Source organism: Orcinus orca, chromosome 10 (genome assembly GCF_937001465.1).
Source record: "Orcinus orca chromosome 10, mOrcOrc1.1, whole genome shotgun sequence".
Classification (NCBI taxonomy): Eukaryota; Metazoa; Chordata; class Mammalia; order Artiodactyla; family Delphinidae; genus Orcinus; species Orcinus orca.
Window position 1 is genome coordinate 76,359,828 of NC_064568.1, and position 27,841 is coordinate 76,387,668.

At 45.8% G+C, this 27,841-nt stretch overlaps 1 protein-coding gene across 1 annotated transcript in view; it reads right to left on the reverse strand.

Annotated features, from left to right (window-relative positions):
- The window catches only part of CLIC5 (chloride intracellular channel 5), a 109,029-nt gene that overhangs the window by 44,791 nt on the left and 36,397 nt on the right, over positions 1-27,841 (reverse strand). The window contains exons 2-3 of the mRNA XM_012532239.3: positions 7,472-7,581; positions 3,523-3,648 (exon numbers count right to left, since the gene is read on the reverse strand). Coding sequence (XP_012387693.1) covers positions 3,523-3,648; positions 7,472-7,581 — 236 coding nt within the window. The remainder of the gene's footprint in view (positions 1-3,522; positions 3,649-7,471; positions 7,582-27,841) is intronic.

A 27,841-nucleotide genomic window follows, 5' to 3' on the forward strand; every position in this document is an offset into this window, starting at 1 on the left:
CTACTGCACTTTCCAAGGTACTGTACTGTAAGATTTAAAATGTTTTCTTTATTTTTTGTGTTTGTTTTTTATGTATTATTTGTGTGAAAAGTGTTATAAACCTATTACAGAACAGTACTATATAGCCGATTGTGTTAGTTGGGTACCTAGGCTAACTTTGTTGGACTTAGGAACAAATTGGACTTAGGAACACACTCTCAGAACAGAACTCGTCCATATGTAGGGGACTTACTGTACTTTCAGCCACTATGCCATCCTGTGCTTGGTACTGAGGCTGCTTCTCCACCTCCCAGAGGATCAAAAGAAACTTCGTGATTTTTACTATCATGAAATATCCATAAACATTTCTTAAAATAATGAATTCAAAGTGTCTTCCAATTCTGGTATGGCTCTGAACACTGTTAATGCTTGAGTGATAGTTGACTGACTAAATGACAAGACATGTAACTAGACTTTACCCGTTCACTCCCCTGAATTTTTACCACTGTTTATTTCAAACCGCAACCAGCTCTGGGAAAGCACTTTGAAAAATTCGTGGAATCATAGAACTTCTGCTGAAAGGCATCTTAGAGACTATGTAGTTTCAGAGATGAGGGAATGGGGAGGGTCTGAGAGGGCATGAGGCTTGGCCAGGTTCATACAACAAGCGCTGTGTAGAAAGGTGGCCGGACTTTGGTCTCCTGACTCTCACTTCTGGATCCCACTAACTCGGGCCATTCCATGAGGATGAGGATGAAAGGTAAAGGCAGCATGTCAACAATAATCCCGACGCTTCCCTGTGCAGCATTAACTGGGTCAGTCTAAGGAGAAGGATGGAATTTCGTCTCATTTGGAAACTTCTTGAGACTTCCTAGATTCCTCTCTTTGACACCAAATGCTTTGTGGAACCCAGTGTGATCTTTTAAAAAGATTGCTGGAGTGTTTGTGTGGGGGTTTTTTCCTTTAAAAAATAGAGCTAAGGGGAAAAAGGCTCCCACAATTTCTTGGCTCTCTGGCAGCTTTTACAAACAGCAGTGTGATGAGAAACACATGCCGACCAGCGTTTGTGGAACAGAAACGGGGGTTTTGCTGCCCCCTAGAGAACCAGAAGGCCAGGCTGCCCTCCTCCTGGGGCCTCTGGACATGGGCCACCTGACCGACCTCCCAGCTAGAGTTGGTGGGAAGCCAGCCGAGGTGGGTGGCTTTGCTGTGGGCAGAACAGCCGGTCTCCCTTTGCAGGGCTGAAGCACAGGTTTGCTGACATTTCCTGGGAGGTAATTATGGTACCTACCCCGGTCTGATCCATACAAAGGCATCTGAAGGACACTCCTGGGGGCTCTGAAGTGGTTGATGGCCTCATCACTAGGGTCCCACCTCGGTGCCCTTCTGGAGTTGTGCATTTTCAGAGTTTTGAGGTTCTGCTACTGTGGCGTGGCGGACCGTAGGGTCACTGACACGTCATGAATGGACTTAGTAAAACCTCCTACACACATTGCAGTCCAGAGGGACCTGGACAAGATGAAGCAGAGCTCAGGACAGGTGGAGAGAGAAGTGAAGAGGCGGCGTCTGTGTCCTGCATAGCTTAGCCTGATTGGGGTCATGGAAATTTTCCAGAATCGGATGATATGGTGATGAATCTGATCACGGCCCTCGTCTGGAAGAATCTACCTGTACACATGGGCATACAGTTCCGGGGGGGGGGATCCTCATGGGCCCCCTTGGTCCTGTTGAGGATATAGATTAGAGAGCCCTGGGTTAGAGAAACAGCCCCCCAAAGGCACCGCTGAACGGGGACTGAGGGAGCCTGGCTAAGATGGGCATGAAGGGTCATCCTTTCACAGGGGAGGGAATGGAGGCTGAGAGCAAGAAAGAGACTGGTTCGAGGGGTCACAGTGCATCACTGGCAGATCCAGGAGTGGACCCAGGCCTCCAGGCCCAGCCCAGCCCAACCCTGCACGCCTCCACCCGCCAGGCTGGCTATCCATCCTCCGCATTGTTTCACTTTCCCATTCCCTACTGGCCTTGATGGAAGCAAGGACTCCTGCGTGCGGGTATTACTTCTAGAAGGGAAAATGTTAACTTCATCGTGGACTTTCCCCTCTGGATCTCCCAGACAAAGTCCAAACCCTATTTAGTTATTGAAAACAGCATTCATTTTCTGTTGTTGGATTCCGAACCAGAGCCAGCAGTGAGGTTGAGTCCCAAGGGAGGAAGAAGGAGGCTGAGCCCCCTGGGGGTCTTTTCAGCAAAGGGGCTGCCCTGGTATTACGGGTGGGGCTGCCCAGCTGATTTAATCAATGCATTTATTTTAAAGTCTATTGGACTTGAGGCAATTTTCCACACTCACTATGGAGATAAACTGTCCTAATGTGGATGGCCGAGGATACATTTTTAGGAAGAATGTATAAATGGTTGAGGCCTGATTAGATCACGACTGGGAGTTCTGATTTAACAGTGATCTGCTAGATGTGTGACCTTGGGCAAGTTACTTAACCTCTCCGATCCTCAGTTTCCCCAGCTATCAAATTAGGATAATGATAGCACCTACCTTTAAGGGCCCACTAAGTGAGGGCTATATAAATATCAATTAAAAAATAAAACTTTAAAATAAATGCAAGATGGTCATTTTTATAGTCAATCCCACTTATTTTACCTACTAAGTATGTCCTAAAATCCTTCCTACCCCTCTCCCCCCATTTCCCTGTCACTGCCTTAGCCCAGCCCTCCAGTCTATCTTACGTGGAATGTCACCAGTTGGCTCCCTCCTAGTTGATTTCTAGGAGCTTTTCCTCCTCTGCCCTCCCCATCTCCCCCCATCCCCCAAAGTAAGCCTGAAAACGGATTCTCCAACACTTTTGCTTAAAGCTTTTCAGTGACTATCCCACAGGATAAAGTCCGTGCACACCTTACTCTATATGTAATATTATTGTTCCAGTTTTTTTTTTTAAGGTGATTGTTTGAATCCCTGATTTCAGTAGAGTACAATGAACAAGTCTAGCTTCCAGCAGCTTTTAGAATTCTCCTCTCTTCTGTTCACTCCTTTTTCCCATCAGGAGCAGCTTATCTACCGGACAAGGACCCACAGCCCTCTGGTCTCTCCTCCCCCTGAGCTTGTTTTCAGAAGAGGAACTGCCTTCAGCCCGTGTTTTTCATGTTTAATTATGGGCTCCGACCTGACAGGGTCAGATTTATGACTCTTATTCATACCTTGGTGTGGTTTTAAGTCATGGGATTACCTCTCTCCTGGCTGACTTTTCACTTCGTCGGCCTTTCAGCTCTTGTTCCGCAATGAGGGAGCCTTGGCCTTCACTCAGGCCGAGGGACCTGGCATTAAGGGGCATCAACTCTTGGGGTTGGACTTTGTGGAGGAGGTTTGAGACTGGCATCCCTTTGGGGGTGGGGAGGGCCACGCGGGACTCTCTCTTTGCAAAGAGGGTCCTGGGCTCTGGATTGATGAGGCCCCTTTGGAAATCTCCCCCCGGATCTAGAAAAGCACAAGGTTTCCCTCCCTGTCATTAGCTCCAGAAACAAGCAGCTCATTACTTTTCAGGGGTCAAAGTCTCCTCCAGGAACTCCTCGATCTTATTGACGTCCGTCTTCACGTCTCCGTTGAAGGTCAGGAAGGGCGGATGGGTGCCAGGGGCGAGGTTGTGCAGGTCGGCTGGCTTTCTGTGGAGAGAGCAAGGTTCAGGGGTGGCTTACACCAGGGTGCTTCACGGAGAGGGAAGCCCAGGGTGTACTGTCCATTAGACGCCCGTCGGCAATAACAGACCCGGTGTGAGGCGTAGGGCAGAGGAGGTTGGAGAGATTCTGGAAGGATGTGGTGTGACACAGGATATCCAACCGGTGGGATTCAGTGAGAGAGGAGCAAGTCGGATGGACTTTGAAAAAGCAGTGTGATCACAGGTGAATATCTAAGCTAAAGCCAAGCTTCTGATACCCAGGGAGGAAGTTGGGCTTTGCTTTCAAAAGGTCCTTCACCCATCAGCTTTACAAAAATGCACGAGGCAGAATCCCAAACTTTAAACATTCATGAATTCAGTCCCGCTTTTACACGAAGAACGATCTTCTCTGTTCTTTAAGGTTTGCGCAATGCGAAGGGAGTGACCTTGTGTTTGCCATGGGCCCCTATTCACGTCCAAGGCTGAGCTTCTGGGCTCCCCACAGCCGGTCAGAATGGAGGTGCAGAGATGGAGCAAAGCGAGGGGAAGCAGGGCTGGTGGACGGATGGAGGGAAGTGGGCAGGGAGAAGGCTGCACAGAGGACAGAGGGAGGAAAAGGAGAGATAATGATGGAAATTTCCCCGGGCAGGGCTGGACCATTAGTCACCCCAAACGCTCTCTCTGAGAATGCCACACTCCTGTGGGAGGCAAGCGTGGAAAACATTAGATGGAGGAACCCAAAAGGAGTAAACAACGGGGAAGAGGAGTCTGTAATGAAACACATTCCTGGCGTAATCAGCTTGGGAGGGGAAGAGAAGAATTTCAATTAAGGTGCCCCTCCCACATCCTTGCCTAACAGGCACACTCTCCAGCTGCCTTCTGTGGCACTTGGAACTCCTCAGACAATTGACACTGAGAAAAGCATTTCTAAAATCGAATTTCCTTGGTCCCTGTGTTTGCTTTGTGAGTGTTCTTCCTTTCAGACATTCTTTACCTTCTCTTCCTGTTTTTGAAAGCTCACTTAAGGCAGCAATGCTTGGGTTCTCAGCAGGGCGGGAAAATCTATACTGATTTTATTTTTCAGCAATGACTTCTCTGTGGCTTAAAGATCCAGAAATTATGAAGGATGGTTTTCTTTTTCTAGGACTCAAGAGAACAATGGGCTCTGGAGTCTGGCATCCTTGGGAAGTACTGCCCTGACCGCTGGAGCTCAGCTGACCTTGCCAGTGGACACTGGTCAGGGGTGGCCCCCTCTCCTTGTTGACCCTCTTCAGTAGTTATGAAATTATGTAATTAGAACTTAATTACATATTGCCAAGTCTAACTTACAGATTATTTAATGTATATCAGTTCTCCTTCCCTGCCTGGATTGCCAGCTCCGGGAGGGCAGGATGATGCTAAGAAGAGGCAGCACGTGCGGTGTTCTTGCTACAAGCCAGCACAACACAATGCAAGTGGTCCATGGCCTGCTAATCAGATCCTCACAGTAACTCTAGAAACAAGGCATAACTTTCATCCCCATCGTACAGGTAAGGCAACGGGCTCAGAAAAGAGAAGATTCAAGGTCACTCCACCAATACATGGTGATGCCGGGATAAGAAATTAGATTTATTAGGAATTGCTAAACTTCACTGTATCATACATTTTTTAAATTCCTTAATTCATACACACACACACACACACACACACACATATATATATATATATATATATAATTTTTTTTCAGTAAGCAATTCTCCTTGTCTATAACACTGGAGTCGTGATACCTGCCTGGCCCACCTCAAAGGGTGTTGGCAGGATCGGATGTGATGACAGCTAGGAAAGAGCCGTGTGAGGATCTAAGGAATGCTGGGATGGTTCCCTCTCCCATTCTGATCCCCAGACAAACACGAGTCTACTTTCACAGATGATACTCCAAAGACCTCCTGTTCTCCACTGAAGGAAGCCAATCTTTCCAACTGCAGGAAAGTCTGCTCTCTGTAGTTGTCACAGACAATGTCTGCATTTCGTGTGTGTTTTCATTCATTTGACAGAAATTAGTCAGGGCCCCGAACGAATGCATTGGCTGCTGTGGCAGATACAAAGAAACTCAAAACATGATCTCGACTTGCCCTTGAGGAACTGAAGGTCTGATGCGAATGACAAGACAAACTTCATAACTGACGTGTCCTGAAGAACGTGCCATTTGAACCAAGAAGATCGGGTTTTTAGTGGCAGCCCCTCCAATTCCAGGTGGGCGCCTTGGACAAGTCATTTAAATGTGTCTGTCTTGGTTTCCTCATATAGAATGAAGAAATAAGATCTCCGTCACAGGGTTACACTTTATGTGACTTTTTTATGGGAAAGCATGCACTAGTTGTAAAGCATCGGGATTGTAGATATCGTAAACTGGTGAGATGCAAAAGGGACCATAGATGCTGGGTGAGTCTGGAGGGAGGCTGAGTGATAGATTTGCCTGAGAGTGGTAGGGTGGGAGGGGGAAGCTTCCCAGGGGAGGGGGTTGCTTCTGGGGGCTGGGCACCATCTCTCCATTCAGGAAAAACAGAGAGCCTCTGTGAGACAGAGGAAGCATCCCAGGCAACGGCTGGAGGCCAGAGGGACAAGGGCAGCAGAAGGTGGTCCAGCCTGCCAGAGGCAGATAGGTCCTGGGAGATCATGTTGGGAAGAACCAAGGCAAAGACAAAGGAGGGCTGCAGATGCATTTATGCTGCAGGCAATGGGAAATGTCAGGAGGTTTTCTGAGTAGGGAGAGCCACGTGATGAAAGGATTATTTTAGGAAGACTATCCTTATGATAATATAAAGGATGGATCAGAGAGAGACAGAGAGAAACCAGAAGGATGAAGACCAGTCTGAAGAACAGAGAAACAGTCCAGCTGCCAGTGGTGGGACCCACACCATGTGTGGGCTTTGGGAATGGACAAGAGAGCCTGGAAGTAAGAGACAGCACGGTGAGAGAATGCCCTGGGCTTGGTGACTGATGGACAATGGGGGTGGCAAGAGAAGGGAGCTGGAAACGTTTCAGTGCCTCGGAAAATGGAAGAACAAAGAATTCAGGAGGGGACCCCAATTCAAAGGGAGAATGAAGGTACAATTTTTGACACACTGATTTCAAAGTGATAACAGAAAATCCAAGTGGAAATATCTAGAAGAGAGCAGGGCTCTGCGTATGGAATAATTGACATAAAGGTGACAGGGAGAGTATGCTAAGCTCACTGGGGGAAAGCTGTGGCAGGTGATAAAGACCCAGGGAGGGAGCCTGAGCCAGTCCGCATTTAAAGGACAGGCGGAGGAGAGGAAAGAGAAGAAAGATGGAAACAGTGGGGCTTGTGGTGGTGAGCAATGCCCGTATTTTCAACAGCCATCAAAACTGCACTTTAAAAGCAGAACACGAGTAACTCTCCATCCCAGTCTCTAACCCAGAGCTCTCACACTAAGGAGTTCTAAAGATGCGAACATAATGGGAGAAACAGTATGGAGCCCAGCTCCTCGGAAACTCAACCTTTCACACCTGAAGTCCGGCTGGGGTCCCCTAGGTTGGGGGCACTAGTAGGACCAGAACGGCTCCCTCCCAGATTTTTAGATGCTGCGCCCATCTCTGTGCCAGACACTCTCAGTCGAGATACCCGTTGTCCATTCCCTCCTTCTTCCTTGCTCATCGGGACTTGCTCTGTTCCAAGGGTGTTGCTCGCTCTTGCAGCCTCCCTTGTAACTAGGGCTCTAGGGCTCTGGCCAGCAAGGTGTGAGCAGGAGGTTGCTGGGGGCCTCGAGGTTTTCGCCCTCCCTCATGGAAGAGTCTCTCTTCCTGCTCATGAACGTATCATCCTTTACCTTTTCAGATCCACAGTGGTGACATTGAACACAACTCCTTTCAGCCAGAGGATCATAAAGAGGCGCTGAGAGAAGGGACAGTTGCCAATGCTTTCCCCATCGATTCCAGCCTAGAAAGAAGAGCACCAGAGTCCTGAGTTAGCTCGTGCACATCAGCAAGAAGGAACATAGGACTAACAGCCAGACACCAGTCTGGGCAGAGCCGAAAGTCCATGCCCCAGCCTTACTTTAAAGTTGCCCTCTAAGATTTATCCTTGTCTTCCTAATGTTTATGCAAGGTGACACCTGGCACAGGGTAAGGGCTCGATAGACACGTGCAGAACTGAATGTGAGTTTCCAGCATGGTGATTACGGAGAGTCATAACTTTCTGAAACCATTGAACCCTTGCATCTCAGGGTAAAAAGAGACCTTCAGGGCTTCCCTGGTGGCACAGTGGTTGAGAGTCCGCCTGCCAATGCAGCGGACGCGGGTTCGTGCCCCGGTCCGGGAGGATCCCACTTGCCGCGGAGCGGCTGGGCCCGTGAGCCATGGCCGCTGAGCCTGCACGTCCGGAGCCTGTGCTCCGCAACGGGAGAGGCCACAACAGTGAGAGGCCCGTGTACCACAAAAAAAAAAGAGAGAGAGACCTTCCACATCACATAGTCTAACACAAATGATGTCGGACCAACTTCTATACTCTTGAGTAATCATCTTGTCTATGCTTGAATATCTCCACTCACCGGCAATATATATCTCTCAAATCAGTCCATTCTGAGGATAGCTCTAAACCAGTTCTAACCAAAGAAATGCTTTGCTTTGGTTATACCTCGCCAAAGTATGTTCCTCTGTCGTTTATCTTCTACCCTTTGGTCCTTACTCCGTGAAGACGTCATGAGTATAGACCCTCAGATTTTGACCCTATGTCTTTCTATCTTGTCAGCAGGCTCGAGACGTTACTCAATGTCCCACTAGGTTCTGACTACTACTTGACCTGGTGTCAATAAACCATTCATTTGTTAAATTATCCTTTTGCTCAACGAATACGTATTGACCATGTACAAGGCACTGGAAGAAATTACACAGGGGATTCAAAACTGCATTTACTCAGAAGCTTATGGCCTCCTGTGGGGTGGGCTGGGGGATGAGATGGGAACACATAGGAAAGCATGACAGATAGCATTATTGAGGACCTGCACACTTCTGCTCTCCACATTTCCCCTTCTCAGTACCCTCCTCAAAACAGCAGATTTTTTTTTTTTTTGTCTGAAAGGCAGGTCTATCTTTACCTCTGAGTAGGCTGCAGAGATGTGAATTTTATAAAGAACACACTTTCAGAAACATACGAACAAAAAGTTTGGGGAACTGATCTCTGTGTAATTTTTTTTCCAGTGAGTGGTTTATTGGCCCCAAAATGGTACTTGGAGGGAGAAATCACCCATTCATTGTAGTTTGCTGTTGGCTCCCCTGGAAATCGTGGTGGCATCAGGACCAGGCTCCACTAACAGGGAGGGTTCAAAGAGGGAAGGCCCCCCAGCCTCGTTTGCAAAGCTGCCAGCAATCCAACCAACATCCTGGAATGGGGGCTTACTAAGATTTTCTTTTTCTGAAAGAGAAGGAGAAGAACACTACCCTCCAAGCTCATCACGTTATTTTTCCCCTCGAGGTTTGTTTGCTGTGGGGTTCGGGTGGGAAGGCAGGTTTGTGTCCTTATTTCTACCTGGCCCATCGCTCCCAGCAGAGGCTCAGGTTTATAATGGAAAACTGGCGCCTTTGACGGTATTGCTTGTAGGTAATTGCTATGAAATTACAGTTATTTTACCTCTCTCTTAACTCCACCCAGAGCCCCATCCTGATCCAGTTCTCACTTTCCTTAGTGCTGGAGACAGACCCACCCTGATTGTTTCAGACACCATGGCTAGGTTATAGAAAATCAGAAAGGTGGAGGGCAACAGGGCGGGCGCCACCCCTGCCCACAGGGCTAAAGTTACCGATAAAGCCACACTCAGACAGGCGACTATGAATTTAATAATAGCTCGTTGCAAAACTTGAGTTGATGACATCAGTTCCCTAAGACTTTCTTTCCCAAGAAGCACTCATCTGACAGGTTCCTGGTCCTTTAAGACATCCCGACAAAGGAACTTTTCCCCAGGGCCAGTTACGGTGTAAGTGACAAGTGGAGAATTAAAAAACAAAAAACAAAAGCCAGGGTCCACACACTCTCATCTGTTTTACTTCCGGGGGTGGTGGTGGTCATAAGGGGATTGAAGGAGGTACTACTGAATTACTGGAATTCTTATTAGCTGGACCAAAAATTCATATAATAATGTTAATAATACCAACAAATGTCTATATAGTCAGGCACTGTTCGAAGTGCTTTACGTATATTATTAACGCGTTTATTGCTCATGCGAAACCTGTGTAGTGAGATAGAGTCACCATTTTACAGATGTGGAAGCTGAGTGGAAATTACAGAGAGGGGAAATCACTGGTCTGAGGGTCCCTGGAATGAACCCAGGCGATCTGGCTCCAGATCCTGAGCTCTTAACTGCCACGCGCAGACTCCACCCTGAGGGCCCAGCCCAGACGGGTAGCACGTTCACCCAAGGTCACAGAGCAGGAGGTGCAGGTGCTGGATGTGCGTGACGCATCCCAGCCTTCAGTCCACGTGCCACAGCTCTGCGTGGGTGTACAGGCTGGTGGTTGTCACAGCTCCCCACATTTCCACTATTGTCTTATATTATGATTCTAGACCTAGTAGACAAAAATTGCCGAAAGACCGAGAGAAATAGTATGTGAGGATTTTATGATTTACACCCTTACTGTCTTTGCATCTCTCTTGAAGCTTCCCCTTCCCTTCCCTTTTCTTGTGCTAAGAACATTTAACATGAGATCTACCCTCTTAAAAAATGTTTCAGTGCACAATGCAGTATTGTTGACTGTAGGTCCAGTGCTGTAAGCAGCTCTCTAGAGTTTCCTCACTTTGCTCAAATGAAACTGTATTCCCGTTACTAGTAACTCCCCACTCCCCCCTCCCCTTGCCCCTGGCAACCACCTTTCCACTCTTTGATTCTATGACTTTGGCTATTTTAGTTACTTTATATAACTGGAATCATGCAGTATTTGCCTTTCTGTGATCGACTTAATTCATTCACCATAATGTCCTCGAGATTCACCCATGTTGTTGCATATTTTAGAATTCCCTTCTTTTTTAAGGCTGCATAATATTCCACTGTGTGTGTATACCACAGTTTCTTTATCCATTCATCTGTCAGTGGACATTCAGGCTGTTTTCATATCTTGGCTATTTAAATAGTGCTACAATGAACACAAGGGTGTTAAGATCTCTTCCAGATTCCAATTTCAATTATTTTAGCTAACCACCCGGAAGTTGGATTGCTGGATCATATGGTAGCTCTATTTTTTATTTTTTGAGGACCCTCCATACTGTTTTCCATGGTGGATGCACCACTTTGCATTTTCACCAGCAGTGTGCAAGGGTTCTAATTTCTCCATATCCTCACCAAGACTTGTTCTCATTTGTTTTTTCCAGAATGGCTACCTTGACAGGGGGGAGGTGAGATCTCATCATGGTTTTGATTTGCATTTCTCTCATGATTAGTGACATTGAGAATTTTTTCATATACCTGTTGGCCATTTGTATGTCTTCTTTGGAGAAACATCTATGCAAGTCCTTAGCCGTTTTTCAATTGGGTTATTAGGGTTTTTTTTTTTTTTTGCTATGGAGTTGTTTAGTCTCCTCTTTTCTTCCTTCACAACTCACCAGTTGCCCATGGAAACCATTTGCTAAACTCATGGCTTAAATGTGGTGAGCTTGTGGCAACCACTTAAAACATTAACCAAGAACTTGGGGGGGCTCAATGGGACCCCAGGCCCTGAAAAGTATGAGGGAAAATCCAGATGGGCTGTGGCCCAAAGAGGCTCTGAGCAATGTGGGCTGGGGACAGGCAAAAACATGGTGTACTGGGTTGAATAATGTTCCCCCCAAATTCATGTCCACACAGAACCTGTGTGCGTGACCTTATTTGGAGACAGAATCTTCACAGATGAAAGCAAGTAAAGATGAGGTCACGCTGGATTTGGGCGGGCCCTAAACACAACTGGTGTCCTTATAAGGAGAAGGAAGTTTGGACACAGACATAAAGGAGAAGGTCATATGAAGAGAGATTGGAGTGATCTGTCTGCAAACCCGGGAACACTAAGGATGGCCGGCAGACCCCAGAGGCTAGAGGAGACAAAGAAAGGGTCTTCTCTAGAGATTTCAGAGAGAGCATGGCCCTCATGATAACTTGATTTCAAACTTCCAGCCTCCAGAACTGTGAGAATACATTTTTGTTGTTATAAGTCACCCAGTTTATGGTGATTTATTTTGGCAGCACTGGGAAACGAAAGCGAACAGTAGGGTCAAAGGAGAATGGTGTACAGCTACTGGCAAACTTCCCAAGTTCACAGTTCTGCTTTGCCATGGGCCTCGTGTGCACACAGCTGCCAGCCAGCTATGACCCCAAAGTACTGTCTGTTCCCTAGATATAGTACATTTATTTACTATTAAGCGTATATACTATACTATACCTTGTTATACTATACGGTATTATATACTATATTAAGTTGTAATAAAACATAAAATATTATACACTGTATAATATTACATACTATAATAGTAATAGCATCTGTGACAAAGCGAGAGAGAGGCATGGACATATATACACTAACAAACGTAAGGTAGATAGCTAGTGGGAAGCAGCCGCATAGCACAGGGATATCAGCTCGGTGCTTTGTGACCGCCTGGAGGGGTGGGATAGGGAGGGTGGGAGGGAGGGAGATGCAAGAGGGAAGAGATATGGGAACATATGTATATGTATAACTGATTCACTTTGTTATAAAGCAGAAACTAACACACCACTGTAAAGCAATTATACCCCAATAAAGATGTTAAAAAAATAGTAATAGCATGATGTAATTATATAGGTTGTATGATTATACTTTATATGTTGTATGCCAGCTAAGTCATATTATATGTTCTGAAATATTGCCTTCCACATAGTCTCTCCCCCATATGGTGAGCTTGGCTGTCCTCAAAACACGACTATGTTTTATTCACGTTACCTTCAGCAGCAACAAGCACAGGTACCTGAAACTGAGTTGATATTCAGTGCCTGTTAGAATGGATACATGTTGAGGGGAGGGTGACACTGCTCCACTTTTATGGCTTGAGTATCCCCAAATTTTGATGGTGGCCCTCTGAAGAGCATCCTGAGAAAAAAGCTTGGGTTGTAGAAGACATTATAGCAGGAGATCACGGTTCTAGACCCACCTCTGCCTGTAATTCACCGTGTGACCCTGAGTCTCAGTCTTTGCACTTATAACTTCCCTCAGTGTTGTGAATTCAAGGGCCTAATGAAATTAAGCAGTTTAAGACAGCAGTTCTCAAACTCTTTGGTCTCAGAATCCTTTTATGCCTTTCATGATTGGTGAGAATCCCAAAGAGCTTTTGTTCATGAGAGTTATAGCTGTCGATATTTACTGTATTATAATTAAAGCTAAAAAATATTTCAAATATTTGTTTACTCATTCATTAAAATATAATACTAATAATAAACACATTACATGTTAACATAAATAACGTTTTAATTAAAGAAACCATATATTTAAAAAAAGAAATTTAGTAAGTAGAGTGGAATTGTGATATTTTTACAAAATCTTTAAAGTATGACTTAACCGAAGTTGGCTTCTGCATTCAGTCTTTTGCTACTTGGTTGAAGTATATGAAGAAAATCTGGCCTTACCCAGATATGTAGTTGGAAAAGGGAGGAGTAATTTAATACCCTTTTTAGATAATTGTGGGTATTTTTCTTTTATACCACACCTAAACTCAACAAGTGCTAGTTTCTTAAAGGTGAGTCGATAAGTGGAATTTGAAACCCAATCAATGAAAGTCTTCTGTTCCACTAAAACCCATTCATCTATCTCACACTTTGAATGGGTCTTTTACCCATGAATGATTTTGGCACGTCACAAATTCATCTTTTGGAAAATAGCATTTCACGGAGTTAAACAGATCTTCCAAATGGTGATACATCTCTTTATACGGTAGCAAAGGATCTCCTTCAGTAATATGACCACCAAGCTCAACAGAAAAGTTCAAGCAAAAAGAGGCTGCCAGGATCCGGGTGGCAAATACCTGTTTTCCGATATTCTCATTTTCTCTTGAAAGCTTGTCTTTTATCATTGACAATGAATACTGTCAGCTGTGAGTCTTGAAACGACAAGCTCGTTTCCTTGATTTCCCAGGAAATGTCTGGCAAATAAATACCAAGGAGTAAAAACCATAGCTTTTCTGCTGGTTGTCTCTCAGGTAAAAACTGTTCTGCGAAAGAAACTTCTGGTCACAGCTCAATCGCACAAGTGCTTCTCCTGAGACGACCATTGTGCTTGGCAATGAGGCCAAAGAGCTGGATGTGCATGTCCCATTTCATCTGCCAGAATGTTTAAAAGACATGTACTTATGAGTTGAGATTTAATTACATTCGATAATTTTTACTGCTTCATCAAAATCGTTCACAAACGAGACTGGCTTTTTTTTTTTTCTGTCCATGCATGACTCCTCCGTTACACCACTGCCTCTATTTGCCCTAAAATGCCAGCAAATTTTACCCACAAAATAGCAACTCCAGGGGAAAATGATGACTTTGAAAATAGTTGTGACCTCTCAGCAACCCCCCCCAGAGGATCTCCTGGACCCAGGAGTCCGTGAACAACATTTGAGACCTGTTGGGATAAGATACCCCATGAACAGACCAGGTACATAGAGCTTCCTCTCCAGACAACAGAGTGAAGTTGATAATTGCCCCCAAATCGTCTGAGGGCAGCAAGGTCCAGAAGAGGGAAGAATTATTCAGAAAGGATCCAAACGGAATAGCAGAATGGGGAGAGATGGCATTTAAGCTTGACAGATGTCGTGTCCCTTACCAATTTACTGTCTCCCAGCTCTGAAGGCACCCTTCAATAAATGCTGGGTGAGAAACAGTGGCAATTCCTCTCGGCATTTCTAAAGTGAGCACGAAGGTAGGATTTCCCAGAAGACAGGACTGGAGGGACTCTGCGGGAAGAAGGGGCTCTTCTGCTGCCTCTGGCATGGACTGGGGGGTCAGCAGTGAGCCTGCGCCCGCCCCAGCCCAGAATGTGATCCCTCCGGTTCCCTGCAGCCTCATCCTGCTGCTAGCCCTCTGGACACAGAAGGCAACGCCTCCATGTAGCCTGCGTAAGTCTGCCCGTGGCCAGGGTGTCCACACAGATCTGCCACTGACTCCGCAAGCCCCGTGTGGCCTGAAGCCCCCCATTCCCGCCGGCACCTGGACCCCAGTGCACACCTATGCCCCCACTGCTGACCGTCTGCTCCCGTCCTGAGCGCTGGAGGGTGGCTACTGCTTGCCCAGCGACTCCAAACCAGCTCTAACCTTGCCAGACCGGTGGACGTCTACGCTTTCTGCTGGGCTGACCACACTTCCCCTGTGAGAGTTGAAACCCTTCTAAGTTTGTCATCCCTTGGCTATTCTCCTTCAACTCTAGGGTACCATGTAGTGTCCTTATATGTAATGGTTACTCTCTTATCACAGCTAACTATTGCTCTATGTGAAACTCCTGCTCAAATCACTGTGTGGTTTCTCTCTCCTGATTGGACCCAGACTACGACAGATGCTTAGACGTCAGATATTTCAAAATGGAAGATTTTTAGGCTATTTGTCTGATTCCTTTAAAAATCTCACACGGTTAAGTCCTAAATGAGGTACTAGAAGAAAGAAACCTGAATTTTCTCCAGAAAGTTAATTAAGTCACCATTTATGTCACATTTCAACTTTGTGTTACTTTAGTCCATGAAAACTATCCTTGAAGACTCAAGTGGTTAAAAATTTTTTTCAAGTTACAGATAAAAATTCTACAACAGCTGGACTAGAACTGACCTCAAGGTTGATATGGTCCAGCTCTTTCTTTTTACTGGTAAGGAAATAGGCCCAGAAAGTTTAGACGTTTTGCCCATGGTGGTACAGCCTGGTCCCATGGCAGAATCTGGGATATAATTTTTGTTTTTAATGCCACGCCCTGGCTTATAGGATCTCAGTTCCCCGACCAGGGATTGAACCTGGGCCATGGCAGTGAAAGCCCGGAATGCTAACCACTAGGCCACCAGGGAACTCCCAGGGATACAATTCTTGATTCCCAATTCCTACCTTTTCTCTATGCCAGGCTGGTTTTTCTCTTATGGAAAGAGTGTTGAAGTGACAAAGACCACAGGAAGAGGACTTTCTTTGGATATAAAATGACTCATCTTTATAGCACTAAACTGATGCATATCACGTGGAAGAGAACATTTTTCTTCATAGTAGCGATATCTGGATCTGCCCACTTTCTCTTATTCGTGTAAGTCAGATAATATTCCTTACTATGACTATTTTTTTTAATACCCAATTATCTGCTGTTCCAATAATTTGGCTGGTCAGCCTCCCATGAACAGAGATGGGATTTGGGGCGGGTTGTGGTCCGCTTGAAGATGGCGGGTTCTACCCTTTTTCTCAGTAGTCACATAAGGCTTAACTCACTGGGGTCACTCAGGCATTTTTCATTCAATAAGCAGTCAGGTAATAAGTATACATTTGAGGCTTCAGAGATTCTTAGCATTTATCTGAAGCTGATTATAAAGGCTGAATCAGCTCTATGCAGAAGGCTGCCTATATAACGTCATATGAGGAATTTCAGGTGTATTCGTCAGGGTTCTCCAGAGAAATAGAACCAATAGGATTTGTGTGTGGATAGAGACAGAGATAGAGATAAAGAGAGAGAGAGAGAGAGAAAGATATATATATATATATATATATATATAGAGAGAGAGAGAGAGAGAGAGAGAGAGAGAGAGAGAGGGAAAGAGAGAGAGAGAGAGAGAGAGAGAGAGAGAATTGTCTCCACCCAGTTGTGGAGGTTTGGTGAATCTAAAATCTCATGGGCTATATCATCAAGTTGGAGACTCAGGGAAGAGTCGCAGTTGAAGTCCAAAGGCAACCTGCTGGCAGAATTCCCTCTTCCTCAGACGTTGTCAGTCGTTTCTCTACTAAGGCCTTCAACTGACTGGATGGGGCTCACACACAGGACAGAAGGTCACTTGCTTTCCTCAAAGGCTACTAATTTAAATGTGAACCTCAGTCAAATAAACACCTGCCTAGAAACAGTCAGCATAATATTTGACCAAATATCTGGGCACCACAGCCTAGCCAGGTTGACACATAAAAATTAACATCACACCAGATGAATTTAAAAATATTACCTGAGACAGGTAACCCATCAATTTAGTATGCGTCATCAACACCTCAGCTTGCCAGATGGTTTAATAAACAACTGAACATAGTTATGTAAATATCCCCTCCCAAAGGACCTCATAGGCTCCATGCCCAGAAGGCTACTCAGCTCAAGTATCTGACTAAGAGAGCAGGGTCCAGTGGTACCTTGGACCCTGAGTTAGCAGCCTGGTCTGATAGTGGCCTTGGGGCCAAGGCTGCCTACAACTCAATGTGTTGCATAATATTACTGTGCTTGAGGCCTCTTGGGAGTGACCTTCAACCTACGCTGAGCTTTATGGCCACTGAGTCTGTACTCACCCTCCTGTTTGTTCACACACCCTCCGGGAAAGAACTGCCCTCTCCAGCCCAACACCACACCCTAACACCATGCCCCTTCTTTCCACTCCTACATGTTTTCCTTCCTATCCTTTCATGTCCAAACTATTTGAATAGGTTACTGTGTCTCTCTTAAAATTCTTGCCAGTCTTCTACCTTAACATCCTCTTCTAAAGCGATTCTCTTTCAGTCACTTTCTGGGACTAAGCAATTTCCCTTCCCTCCTTCCCTCCTTCCCTCCTTCCCTCCTTCCCTCCTTCCCTCCTTCCCTCCTTCCCTCCTTCCTTCCTTCCTTCCTTCCTTCCTTCCTTCCTTCCTCCCTCCCTCCCTCCCTCCCTCCCTCCCTCCCTCCCTCCCCCTCTCCCTTCTTTCCTCTCTGACTTACCCTTACTTAACTCTGGTAGCTAGAACTTTCGATTATCTCTTCCTCTTAAAACTCAGCCCTCTGCTACCTGCCTTGTCACCTGGTGCCTCTCCTGTGTCCGGGGCTGGCTTCACACACATGCCATCTGTGCGGATGCACGAGACCCTGAGCTCAGAAGGGCCTCACAGTTGGCTTAATGCTCTGTTGTTGCTGTCTCGAAATTCTTAATCATTTTTGAACAAAGGATCCCTCGTTTTCATTTTGCAGTGCGCCCCACCAGTTGCAGCCGGTCCTGCACGTGACTCTCCTGTTCATTTACTGACATCCTCCCCTTCCTGACCTTTGCCCTCTCAGCTAATTGCTCTTCCCCCGCCATACTTTGTACGCTTTTGAGAACTCATCTACTCCTAAGAACGTGATTATCCTCCCCAAGACAGCAAGAACTCTGGCTTTTAGACCCATAAACATGTTATTTACCCGGAGCTTAAAAAAAAGGAAAAGGAAAGAAAGGGAACAAAGAAAAAGAAAAATGTTGAAATGCTTCAGGGCTTGCTTGCTTTAAGTCTTCCTTGTTAGTTCCTTCTCCTTTCCTAGTGTTCTCACTCTAGTGTTATGTATTGTTCTAGAATTTGCTTCATTTCTATTAGATTGTTTTAGAGTTACTAGATACGTGAGGTTTTCTTATTAGTAAGTCAGACACTATTCCGTATTATTTCTTTTGATACCAAATGATCTGTCCTTCCAACCATCTAGTTGGTAAGCCTTCCATTAGCATGGATGTGACTTGGTGACTTGTTTTATTTTGGTTCTTTATTTTATGAAACCCTAGGAACCCAGTAAGGGCTCAAGAAATGTAAATTTGATTCCTCTGATATGTCTTCCAAATGACTCCATCGTGCTTAGCAAGGCAGAATGGCTCTCATTCATACCAAAAACCTGCACCAAGGCTTAGAAGGTCCCAAGGTCCAAATCCTCTGCCTCTAAGTTTGACTCTTTTGCGGCACTGGCCCCACGTGTAACATTTAAAAACTAAATTCCATTGCACTAGAGGCAGGCTTGTGTCCTTGACTTCACAGAGTTCAGTAGTACAGCGTAAAGGGCCTGGTGTAGAGTCATGCAGACCTGGGTTCAAACTCCAGCCCTGATATCAACCAGCTGGATGTGGCAGATTTTATTTTCCCGAAGTGGCTACAGTACTATTTTCAGTCCCATATACTCTCCAGGGGAAAAGCCTATATTTTCTTTCTTGAAATCGGGTGGACCTTTGTGGCAGCGTAGATGAATAGAAGAAGGTCACAGGGTGAGATCTTCTATTCATAGAAGAAGGTCACAGGGTGAGATCTGAGACCAGATCATTAAAGGGGATGCAGATTCTGCCTGGCCCTTTCTCTCCTTTGGGATGCTTACCCTTGGAACCCAGCCACCATGTTGTGAGGAAGCCCAGAGCCCATGAAGAGGCACTGTGTAGTGTTCTGGCTGATCCCCAGCTAAGTTCTCAGTTGACAGGTGCCCTCAACCACCACACACATGAATGAGTGAGATTTCAGATGGTTCTAGCCCCCAGCCTTTGAGCTGTCCCAAAGGATACCTAGTGAAGTAAAATGAGTCATCCCCACTAAGCCCTGGCCAAATTGCAGGTTCATGAGCAAAAGAAATGCTGTCATTGTTTAAAGCCACTAAGTTTGGGGGGTTTATTATCCAGCATATAACTCACATACACACTTAGCCTCAGGTTCCTTATCTGCAAATTGGGGGCAAGAAACGTCTACCTTGCAGGGTTGTTCCACAACTAGATGATAATATGTACAAAACACATAGTTTTCGCTTTATAAATTTAGAGCTATTGTCATCATGAGCACAGAAGACAAACATTTAGGAAGAGCTAATTAAACATCCCTGTTTGTGAAATGCTATGCCTTAGTAAAGAGTCAGTAGATCTCTCTCTCTTTTTTTTTTTTTAACATCTTTACTGGAGTATAATTGCTTTACAATGGTGTGTTAGTTTCTGCTTTATAACAAAGTGAATCAGTTATACATATACATATAATATCCCATATATGTATAACTGATTCACTTTGACGGCACAAAAATTCAGCAATACCTCCATGTTCAGGGTTTCGTGTGTGGAGCAATACATTCAATGGAGAGAGTAAACACAGGAAGAACTATGGCCACTGTCCACTAGCTGGAGATGGGTGATCCTAAGCTAGGGCAGAATCCCACTGACCATGAAGGGGAAAAGGGAAAGTGATTCATATTTGGTTAGCTGTTGGTACAGTGATGGGCACATGCACATCTGCTCTCCACAAGGCCATTGAGTTTCAATGCAGAGCAATGTTCTGCAACCAAACAAGGTTTTCAAGTAGCTCAGGAACCAGACTCAAAGGTCTGGAATTCAAGGAAGATGGATGGGTAAAGCTAAGGGATCAGGTCTGTGACAGATTCCTGGCGGTTTTATATTGAAGCCCAGTGGAAGCCTTTGTGTCCTCTGAATACCCAGGAACCTTCGCCACAAATATTTATGGGACCGTCATGCTATTCTTTAGGCCTGATTATGGCTCTCTAAGCTCAGATCAGGAGAACTGAAAGCTGGAATTCTTCCACCTCAGAAATGCACCAAAGCACAGGAAACCAAAGAACAACACAAATCTACAGCCTCATATAAACAGAACTCCTTCCCACATGGGTTTAATTTGAAGAAGACATCTTCTTACTTAAGCCTCCCCTGGAGAATACCAGTCCCTAATGGAGGAAACATGCCTTCCACTTAATTAGGCCGCTGTCAAAAGTTTTGCTTTCCTCCCTTGACATACTTTTTATTATTCAAGATGCTATAGAAATTAGTTCCAGCTTTTGATCATGAATCCATTCCCCCTACATTCATGGAATGAGCCTGCAATTCCTATAATCTTCATACCAAATGAGGGTATCTTGATACTGATTCTCTGACAAAGAGAATGGTGTTTGGGATCCTGTGCTGATGGAGATTCTGCAACTGTTCTTCATCCTGCCCCCTGCTCTGGATGTCTGCGTTTTTTGGAGCATCTTAATATCACAAACTGGTCTGAAAAGACTTTAGAGAAATCACAAAATCTGTCACCGGGCCTCTCAGTTGGGTTCACTAAGCTCTCATCTATCCAAACCTCTCCAATGTGAGAGATTAAAAGCCTTGTGGCACTAAAATCGAATCCGAATCATGAGTTTTACTAAATAGGGTGATGTAAATCCAGGACCCTACGGAACATTCTTTGCAAAATTAGTATTTTATAACGTGTCCGTGAAGTCGGGCTTATAGGGCTTGAAAAGTCTATTCTAATATTCATTTAATAATGCCATGGCCAGGTCCCATGGTCAGATACTCTGATTTATTTAATCTGGGGTAGGACTCAAGTGAGTTGTTTTTTTTTTAAAAAACTCTTAGAGTGATTCTAATGTTCAACAACGCCTGGCCATCTCTGACCCAGTGGTGCTCAAAATTGGGGATGGACAGTAGAACCCCCTAAGGAGCATGATAAAAAAGAAAAGTGATGACAGAGCTCCCAGAGCCCACTGCAGACACGGGGAGGCCAGAGTCTCAGGAGACCCTTGAGGTGACCTCCGCTCTGTTTGTTCCCTATTTCCCTATCTAACCTGGAAACTCCTTTGGATCACAGCCCCCTTCTCCCCCAGACCCCAGTTCTGCTGCTGTTTCTCCCCACCATCAGTCCTTGCCCTGGAAGAAGGGCACCACTTTGAGTCATTGAGGGAATGGAGGACACAGTTTGGATGAGAACATTGGTAGAATCTCAAGTCAACACAGCCACGACGTCAGGAGCTTCACTCACAAACTGACGTCTTTCTAGTTGCCCATCCACACAGAGCTCTGCAGGTGGGTCCTCCCTGAAGGTGACAGCACTGTGACCAGGTCCAGAAATCCTACCCGCTTGGACAAACTTCTCACATGGTCAGATGTGCTCAACCACCTTCCTCTCCCCAGGCACTATCCTCTACTATCCTCTAGCCAACGGTGGGGGGAAACTTCGCTGCTTCTGCAACGCAGGATTCCATCAAGTCCTATGTTCGGCTTTCCTGGCTGTGGGGGGCACTTAGGAGGCTTTAGCTCCACCCTCAACGATGTGTAATCACCCAGCCATTTGGGCAAGGTGGGTCCTCGCAGTGAGGGGGACAAACATCTCCACTAACGGCCTCCTCGGTGCAGAGCCCAGGAGGGTGGTGCTGAATGAGACCTGGTCATAAGTGGAGTGATACAGCCTGGGTGGGGTGGGAGCAGGAAGGAGACCCCCTGAGACCTCAGGGAAGGTTTTGGGGCAGCAGAGGCTCCTTCAAGGCTCTACCTTCTCACAGCTTGCCCTGATATGAGACTTGAAGGGTAAGAGGATTTGTTCAAGCAAAGTGGTGGGGAAGGACATCAGAGCAAAAGTGACCAAGTAAGAATGGGTCTGGAGGCTTGATGACATGATGCCAGGTGTGTCAGGAACCATGAGCACGTGGGCTTGTTCTTCGTGCTCTATCAGGAAAGCCCACACAGGAATTCTCCAGTTCCCTTTCTTCCTCCAGCTTGAGGATGCCAGCCCAACCACACACCAAGCCACAAAGCAGTCAAAAGCCTATCTTCTGGGAACCACCTGTACCCTGGGTCTGCTATTCCTACCCTCACTAGTCTCTAATCCCACCAACCACCCTCGGCCAACATGGCATCTTTCCCACGTTCCTTTCTCAAAGCCAACTCTGAAAGTATTCCCACTGAAGTGTGGATTCTGGATAACGTCTCAACGTTGATCGTGGACCAGATGTAAGCAGAGGGGATTAAAGCTCCAGTGGTGGGTTTTCAGGCCTCTGGCAGGGGAGTGAGGAACCAGGAAAGGAGGAAGAAGGTCTGCAGGAGCTTTCTGGAGTCTTGAAACAAGACACATGGGCTCTCACCTATCGCATCCTGTGTGAGATCCAGTCAGTTCTTACCTCTGCAACTTACAAGGACAAGCGTCTACAATGGGTGCCCGGGCCAAAGGGCAGCACTTCTTATTGCAAAGCTGCTTTCATTTCCATTCAAAATTCTCTATTTAAAATCACTTCAGGGCTGGTTGGAAGAGTAAGACTTAAAAACAAAAATAACACATTCCTTTCTAATTAATTTGGAAGTGGGAAACTATAGGCATATTAAGTGTTGCCTTTAATATCAGTACTGTGAATTTGGGATAGTTATGTTTTCCTATACGCTGTGCAATAAGGCCTTAGTCAGAATTTTTGGGGAAGCAGGATGGTCGGGTGAACTGAATGCCTTAGGTAGCCCTTTAAGCAAAAGAGCGTGTAATGAAAAGCAGAGGATCCAGAGTCCTGTGTTCCAGACCTAGTTTTGGCACAAAGAACTGTGTGATCTTGGGCAAGTAATTTCCCCCTCCCTGGGCCTTAGTTTTGTTATTTAAAAAGTGGATGAATTAGAAGAGATGATGTTGAAAGATACTCCAAAATATTTCTAAAGTGTGACTGGGAGAAGGTGAATATCACTGAATCGTTTATTTGCATTTTAGAATTCTGATGGTGTACACCTGAAATTAACACAACATTGTAAATCAACTACCATGGACCTGCGGGGTAGCGGCCAGCACTGTGAGTTGGAGGGCAAATGAAGACATAAAGCAAGAAGCCTCTGTGACCACCTTCAGAGGCTCCTTCAAGGCTCTGCCTTCTCACAGCTTGCCTCTAACATCTCTCCAGAGTGTTCTCAGTACATCACCTTCAACAGCAGTTAAAGAAGCATTCCTCTGGGAAGGCTCCCCACACCCACCCGGATCCCTCAAGCTTCATCCAACCCTCTTATGTTTCAGACCCAGCCAGCTGGAGGTCCAGAGACTTTAGATGACTGTCCAAGACACCGACAATCAGTGGGGGTGGAGTTTGCAGTAGAATGGAGATGGCTGAAATCTCAGTTGAAGTCATTAATGTACGTAATTCAGCCATAACCACCCAAGCCATGAGAACTGAATCCTTTCAAAAGTCCTCGCTTACCTGCCCTTTGATTCTCTTAAGAGTAAAATGGTGAAGACGTGAAAAGAGAAGTTCTGATTATTGTAGGCCACAGATTCTAATCAAGGTTTATTCTGCTTTAATGTGGAGGATCCCCTCAGAGGAAAGACCAGAAGCCAGTCTCACACTGAAGTTCCTCATCCCCCAGGGGGCAGATAGAAGAACAGCCGGGTAGCTAAAACCCTCCTCTCCAGAGTCCCTCCCCAGAGGTGATGGGGGAGATTAAGGAGATAACACAAGTAAAACGCGAGGGCGGGGGCTGGAAGAGAGCAAGCACTCAATACGTCAGCTGTCATCGTTGTCCCTCTGCTTTCTGGACCACCTCTCCTTCCTCCTCACACCCCCAGGTCACTAAAGGTCATGGGCCTGGAGGGTCTTCTCTGCCAACCACGCAAGACAGGAATATTCTACTAGCCAAGTGCCTTCTGTCCCATGAGCCCCCCCTACTCATTTCTTTCAAGCTCCTGCAGAACTTGCTGTAAAGTGTCATGCCGGATGATTCTATCTCCTGCTTCAGAGGGGGGCTTCTTACAAACAGCATCCCAGCTACAGACACAGAAACGGAGCCAGGTTGTGCGTCAAGGAGACCTCATTTCATTTTCTCCGCCTTTAAAAACTTCAGTCTGAGCTCGCTCCTGGCTGAGTTATATATTCAAGCTCAAGCCAAGCTATAATTGAAAAGAAGTCTGTCTTTTGTAATTCCCTAGGCCCAAAGGGAAAATGAAAAGCTTTCCCAAATGGCAGACTAAGGCAGGAAATGTTCTATTTATTGTACTCCCATAAAAAAAAAAATTAAAAAAAAAATGACCCCAGTAATTATGCCACACACACAATAGTCCAGGTCTTCACCCAGGAAGCCACAACCTGAGATGGAGTCTGCGTTTCTCTCCAAAAAGGGAATCATTCCAAGACCTACCATATTTATTTATTTTTCACAAGTTCTACGGTTCCAAGAGACAGATTGCCCACCCTGCTTTCTGCCTGGCCAGTGGGAGTCAGAAGAATTTTCGGGCTGGTCCTAGATGTTCTGCAAGGTAAATATGTCTTTGAGAAAGTCACTGCCTCAGTGTGGTCTTGTGCATCCTCGCCTGTAAGATGAAGGGATGACTGGACAATGTCTAGCTCTGAATTCTCTGCTTCTCTCCATGCTCACTTGTTCAGCATTATTAACTGGGCACAAGAAGTTAGAAATAACCCTTGCTTGTGAAGAGCTATAATGCAAATTCTCCACTTCATGCCTAGGAGAAAACCCTGAAAGTGGCCATCATAAAGAGAGAAAACTGCCCCAAACAACTCCAGAGTAAGTGAGGTGCAGAAGTTTGCTCTTCTTTCCTTTCCTTTCTTTACCTTTCCTTTTTTGCAGAAGTTTTCTTCTCCTCTACTGGATCTTTTCTGTACATCTCAGAATTTGGTGTGATGCTTCTGGGTACCTCAAGTTCACAAGTACCACAAAACCCCTTGTTTGGGCTTCTGCATCCTAATACTGGGATCCACAGAGAGAATCCCTCAGATCAGCCATTTGGTAGTGCAGAAGATGTGAAGACACGTTTCCAGTTCTAACAGAGATCATCATGGAAGTGTATGTCACTGTAGGTCATCAAAGCATATCATTTGTATTTCCATTTAGTATAAAGGTACCGAGTAGAATTGTTGCACCTGTGTGTTAAAAATTGCACTAATGCGGGCTTCCCTGGTGGCGCAGTGGTTGAGGGTCCGCCTGCCGATGCAGGGGACGCGGGTTTGTGCCCTGGTCCGGGAAGATCCCACATGCTGCGGAGCGGCTGGGCCCATGAGCCATGGCCGCTGAGCCTGCGCGTCCGGAGCCTGTGCTCCGCAACGGGAGAGGCCACAACAGTGAGAGGCCCGAGTACCAAAAAAAAAAAAAAAAAAAAAAAAATTGTACTAATGCCATGTCCTCCACACCCCAACCCCCATCAAACAGTATCCACCCTTATAAGCCAGGACAAACCAAAGTCACAACAGCTTCCCTTTACTTGCAAAACCTATCTAAGGAAGGAAGCCTGCTATTGGGCTATGTTTAGTCTAGATGAGCTAAGCAATGGCCCGCAGGGATTAACAGCAAATAGTCTTCTAGATCGTACCTAATGTTTACGATTAACTCCTTCCAATTATCTTCTGATGGAGGCTCAGAAACGACAAAGACTTTTCAACCCCGCTTCATCTCCCACCTATTGGAAGAGGCTGCTGGAAGCACGATGAAGAAAATTCTGAGGTCTCAGCTAGGATCAGTGAGCAAGAATGTCAGTGTCCTTTGGTGATCACGTGCTTTATTGATCATGCTAACATTAGGTGGAATTCTGCAGACACTTCCACGTGTACATTTGAAGAGGTAGAAGAAACAGGGCAAAGCTAAAAGAAGAAGCAGCATTTTCCTCTGTGTTCTCCCATTTGGCTCTTATCACATCTTTCTTGAATGGAATTTCTTTCTGCTAACTCATAAAACAGACCCTGTTTTATTTTTCTCTTTTCAGTCCCGTGATATAGTTAAGGGCCAGATATAACACTCTAGTTGTTCAACATATGGCTTACACGCAAAGACCACAGTCTTGGAGACATACGGTAGGGCTGAAGAGAAACAAGACCTTAGGAACAATATAACGTGAGTAGAGTATATGATTATCCAGGACTTCTGCTCTGTCATATTTGCAGTTCTGGAACCAGCTTTGAGCATGGCATTTCTTCTCTCAATTGTTTCTCCCAAAGGGGAATAAAAGATGGCTTGAACTGGCCTCAGAGCTCTCTCCCTCATCTGTCACTGGGGATAAAAACTGCTGCCCGCCTGCTTCAAGCTCTCTGTGAAGTTCAAATGAGATGATGTACATGCAAGTGCCCTGCAAGGAAGGGGCACAAGAATAACACTATGACCCCACATCTGGTCCTTCATCAGCAATTACAGCTAGACTACGATGCCCAACGGCTCGACAGTAGGGGAATGAACGTGCACCCAACCCTCCACCGAGTCCCAGTAAGAAAGTCCGGTCTCTCCCACAGAATTCTCAGCAATGGCCCTGAAGGGAACAACTGTCTTCAAAGGAGGGAATTCTAGGCTGTCTACAGCCGTGCTACTCAAAGTTACGTCCACGGACCAGCAGCAACAGCCTCCTCTAGGAGCTTGGTAGGTACGTAGATTCTCAGGCCCTACCGCAGACCAACTGAACACGAGTCTCCATTTTCAACGAGATCTCTAGGTGATCTATGCCTATTAGCATTGGTGAAGGTTGGTCTTCAGAACCTTTGGATGACAAAGGCCTCGTAGAGCAACAATGCAAAGACGTTCACGATCTGTGCACTAGGTCAGTGATGTCCAGCTTTTCTGTTTGGTCTTAAAAGGTACCTTTTTGCACATCTGGATTTGATATCACTCCTGTTTGGGGGGGTGGGAAATCTCTACTCTTGTACCTAGGAATCTGGCCCTACTGGGTTCTAGAAATGTGAGTGAATCTCAGCCAACTTTCCATACCTTGCACAGAGGAGGGGAGCCTGAATGCAAGTAGCAATGGCAGCCCGGCGCTGAAAGCGAACACTGCAGCTGAAACTGGAGCCAGGGCTAAATTATTTATTGAAATTCCATGATGTGGCTTGTCCATCAGGAGCCAGCAGAGCCTAGAGTCACTGAGCCTATCCATGCCGTGCAGGCCCCATCCCTGTGAAGCCCCTGCCTCTTTGCCTGTGGGGACCAGTCAGATGTTGGACCCTCTCCTGAGAGGTTAAGTTATGGAAAACTGACAAGTCGTGGTTTGTGACCTGGGCTTTCTGAAGGTGTCACATCAGCGCCCATCGCTGTGCAGTGCAGGCTTCCTGCCTGCCTGCAAGCCCTGGGGCATAGAAAGCTTACACAGAGAGGGGCAGAAAAACAAGAAAGCCAGTATGTTGCAACTTACTCTCAAAAAATAAAATAAAATAAAGAATAAAACAAAACCAGAAAAACATTCTCTGCCTCAGGGTTTCTACTTATACAATGGAGAGAAAAGGTTTCTTGGCTAACCAACGTGCCAATGTTTATAAAACAAATTAACCTCTGTCGGTAACTTGTCCTTTTATAATCACGAATGTTTGATCCCCCAAAACAAAATACTGTTAACAACATGTCCGTTGAGAGCAGAATGGTTGATTACAGGACGATCCAGCCGTGTTTAATGCAATAGCATATGGCCAGTAAAAGGAATGAGTTGGAGTCTTAAGTCTTATCCTGGAATATCATGGTGGGGGAAAAAACACAAGTCACAAAGTGTTGTGAGTGGTATGATCCCTTTTTATTTAAAAACAAAACGCTGTGTTACACATGAACACACACACAG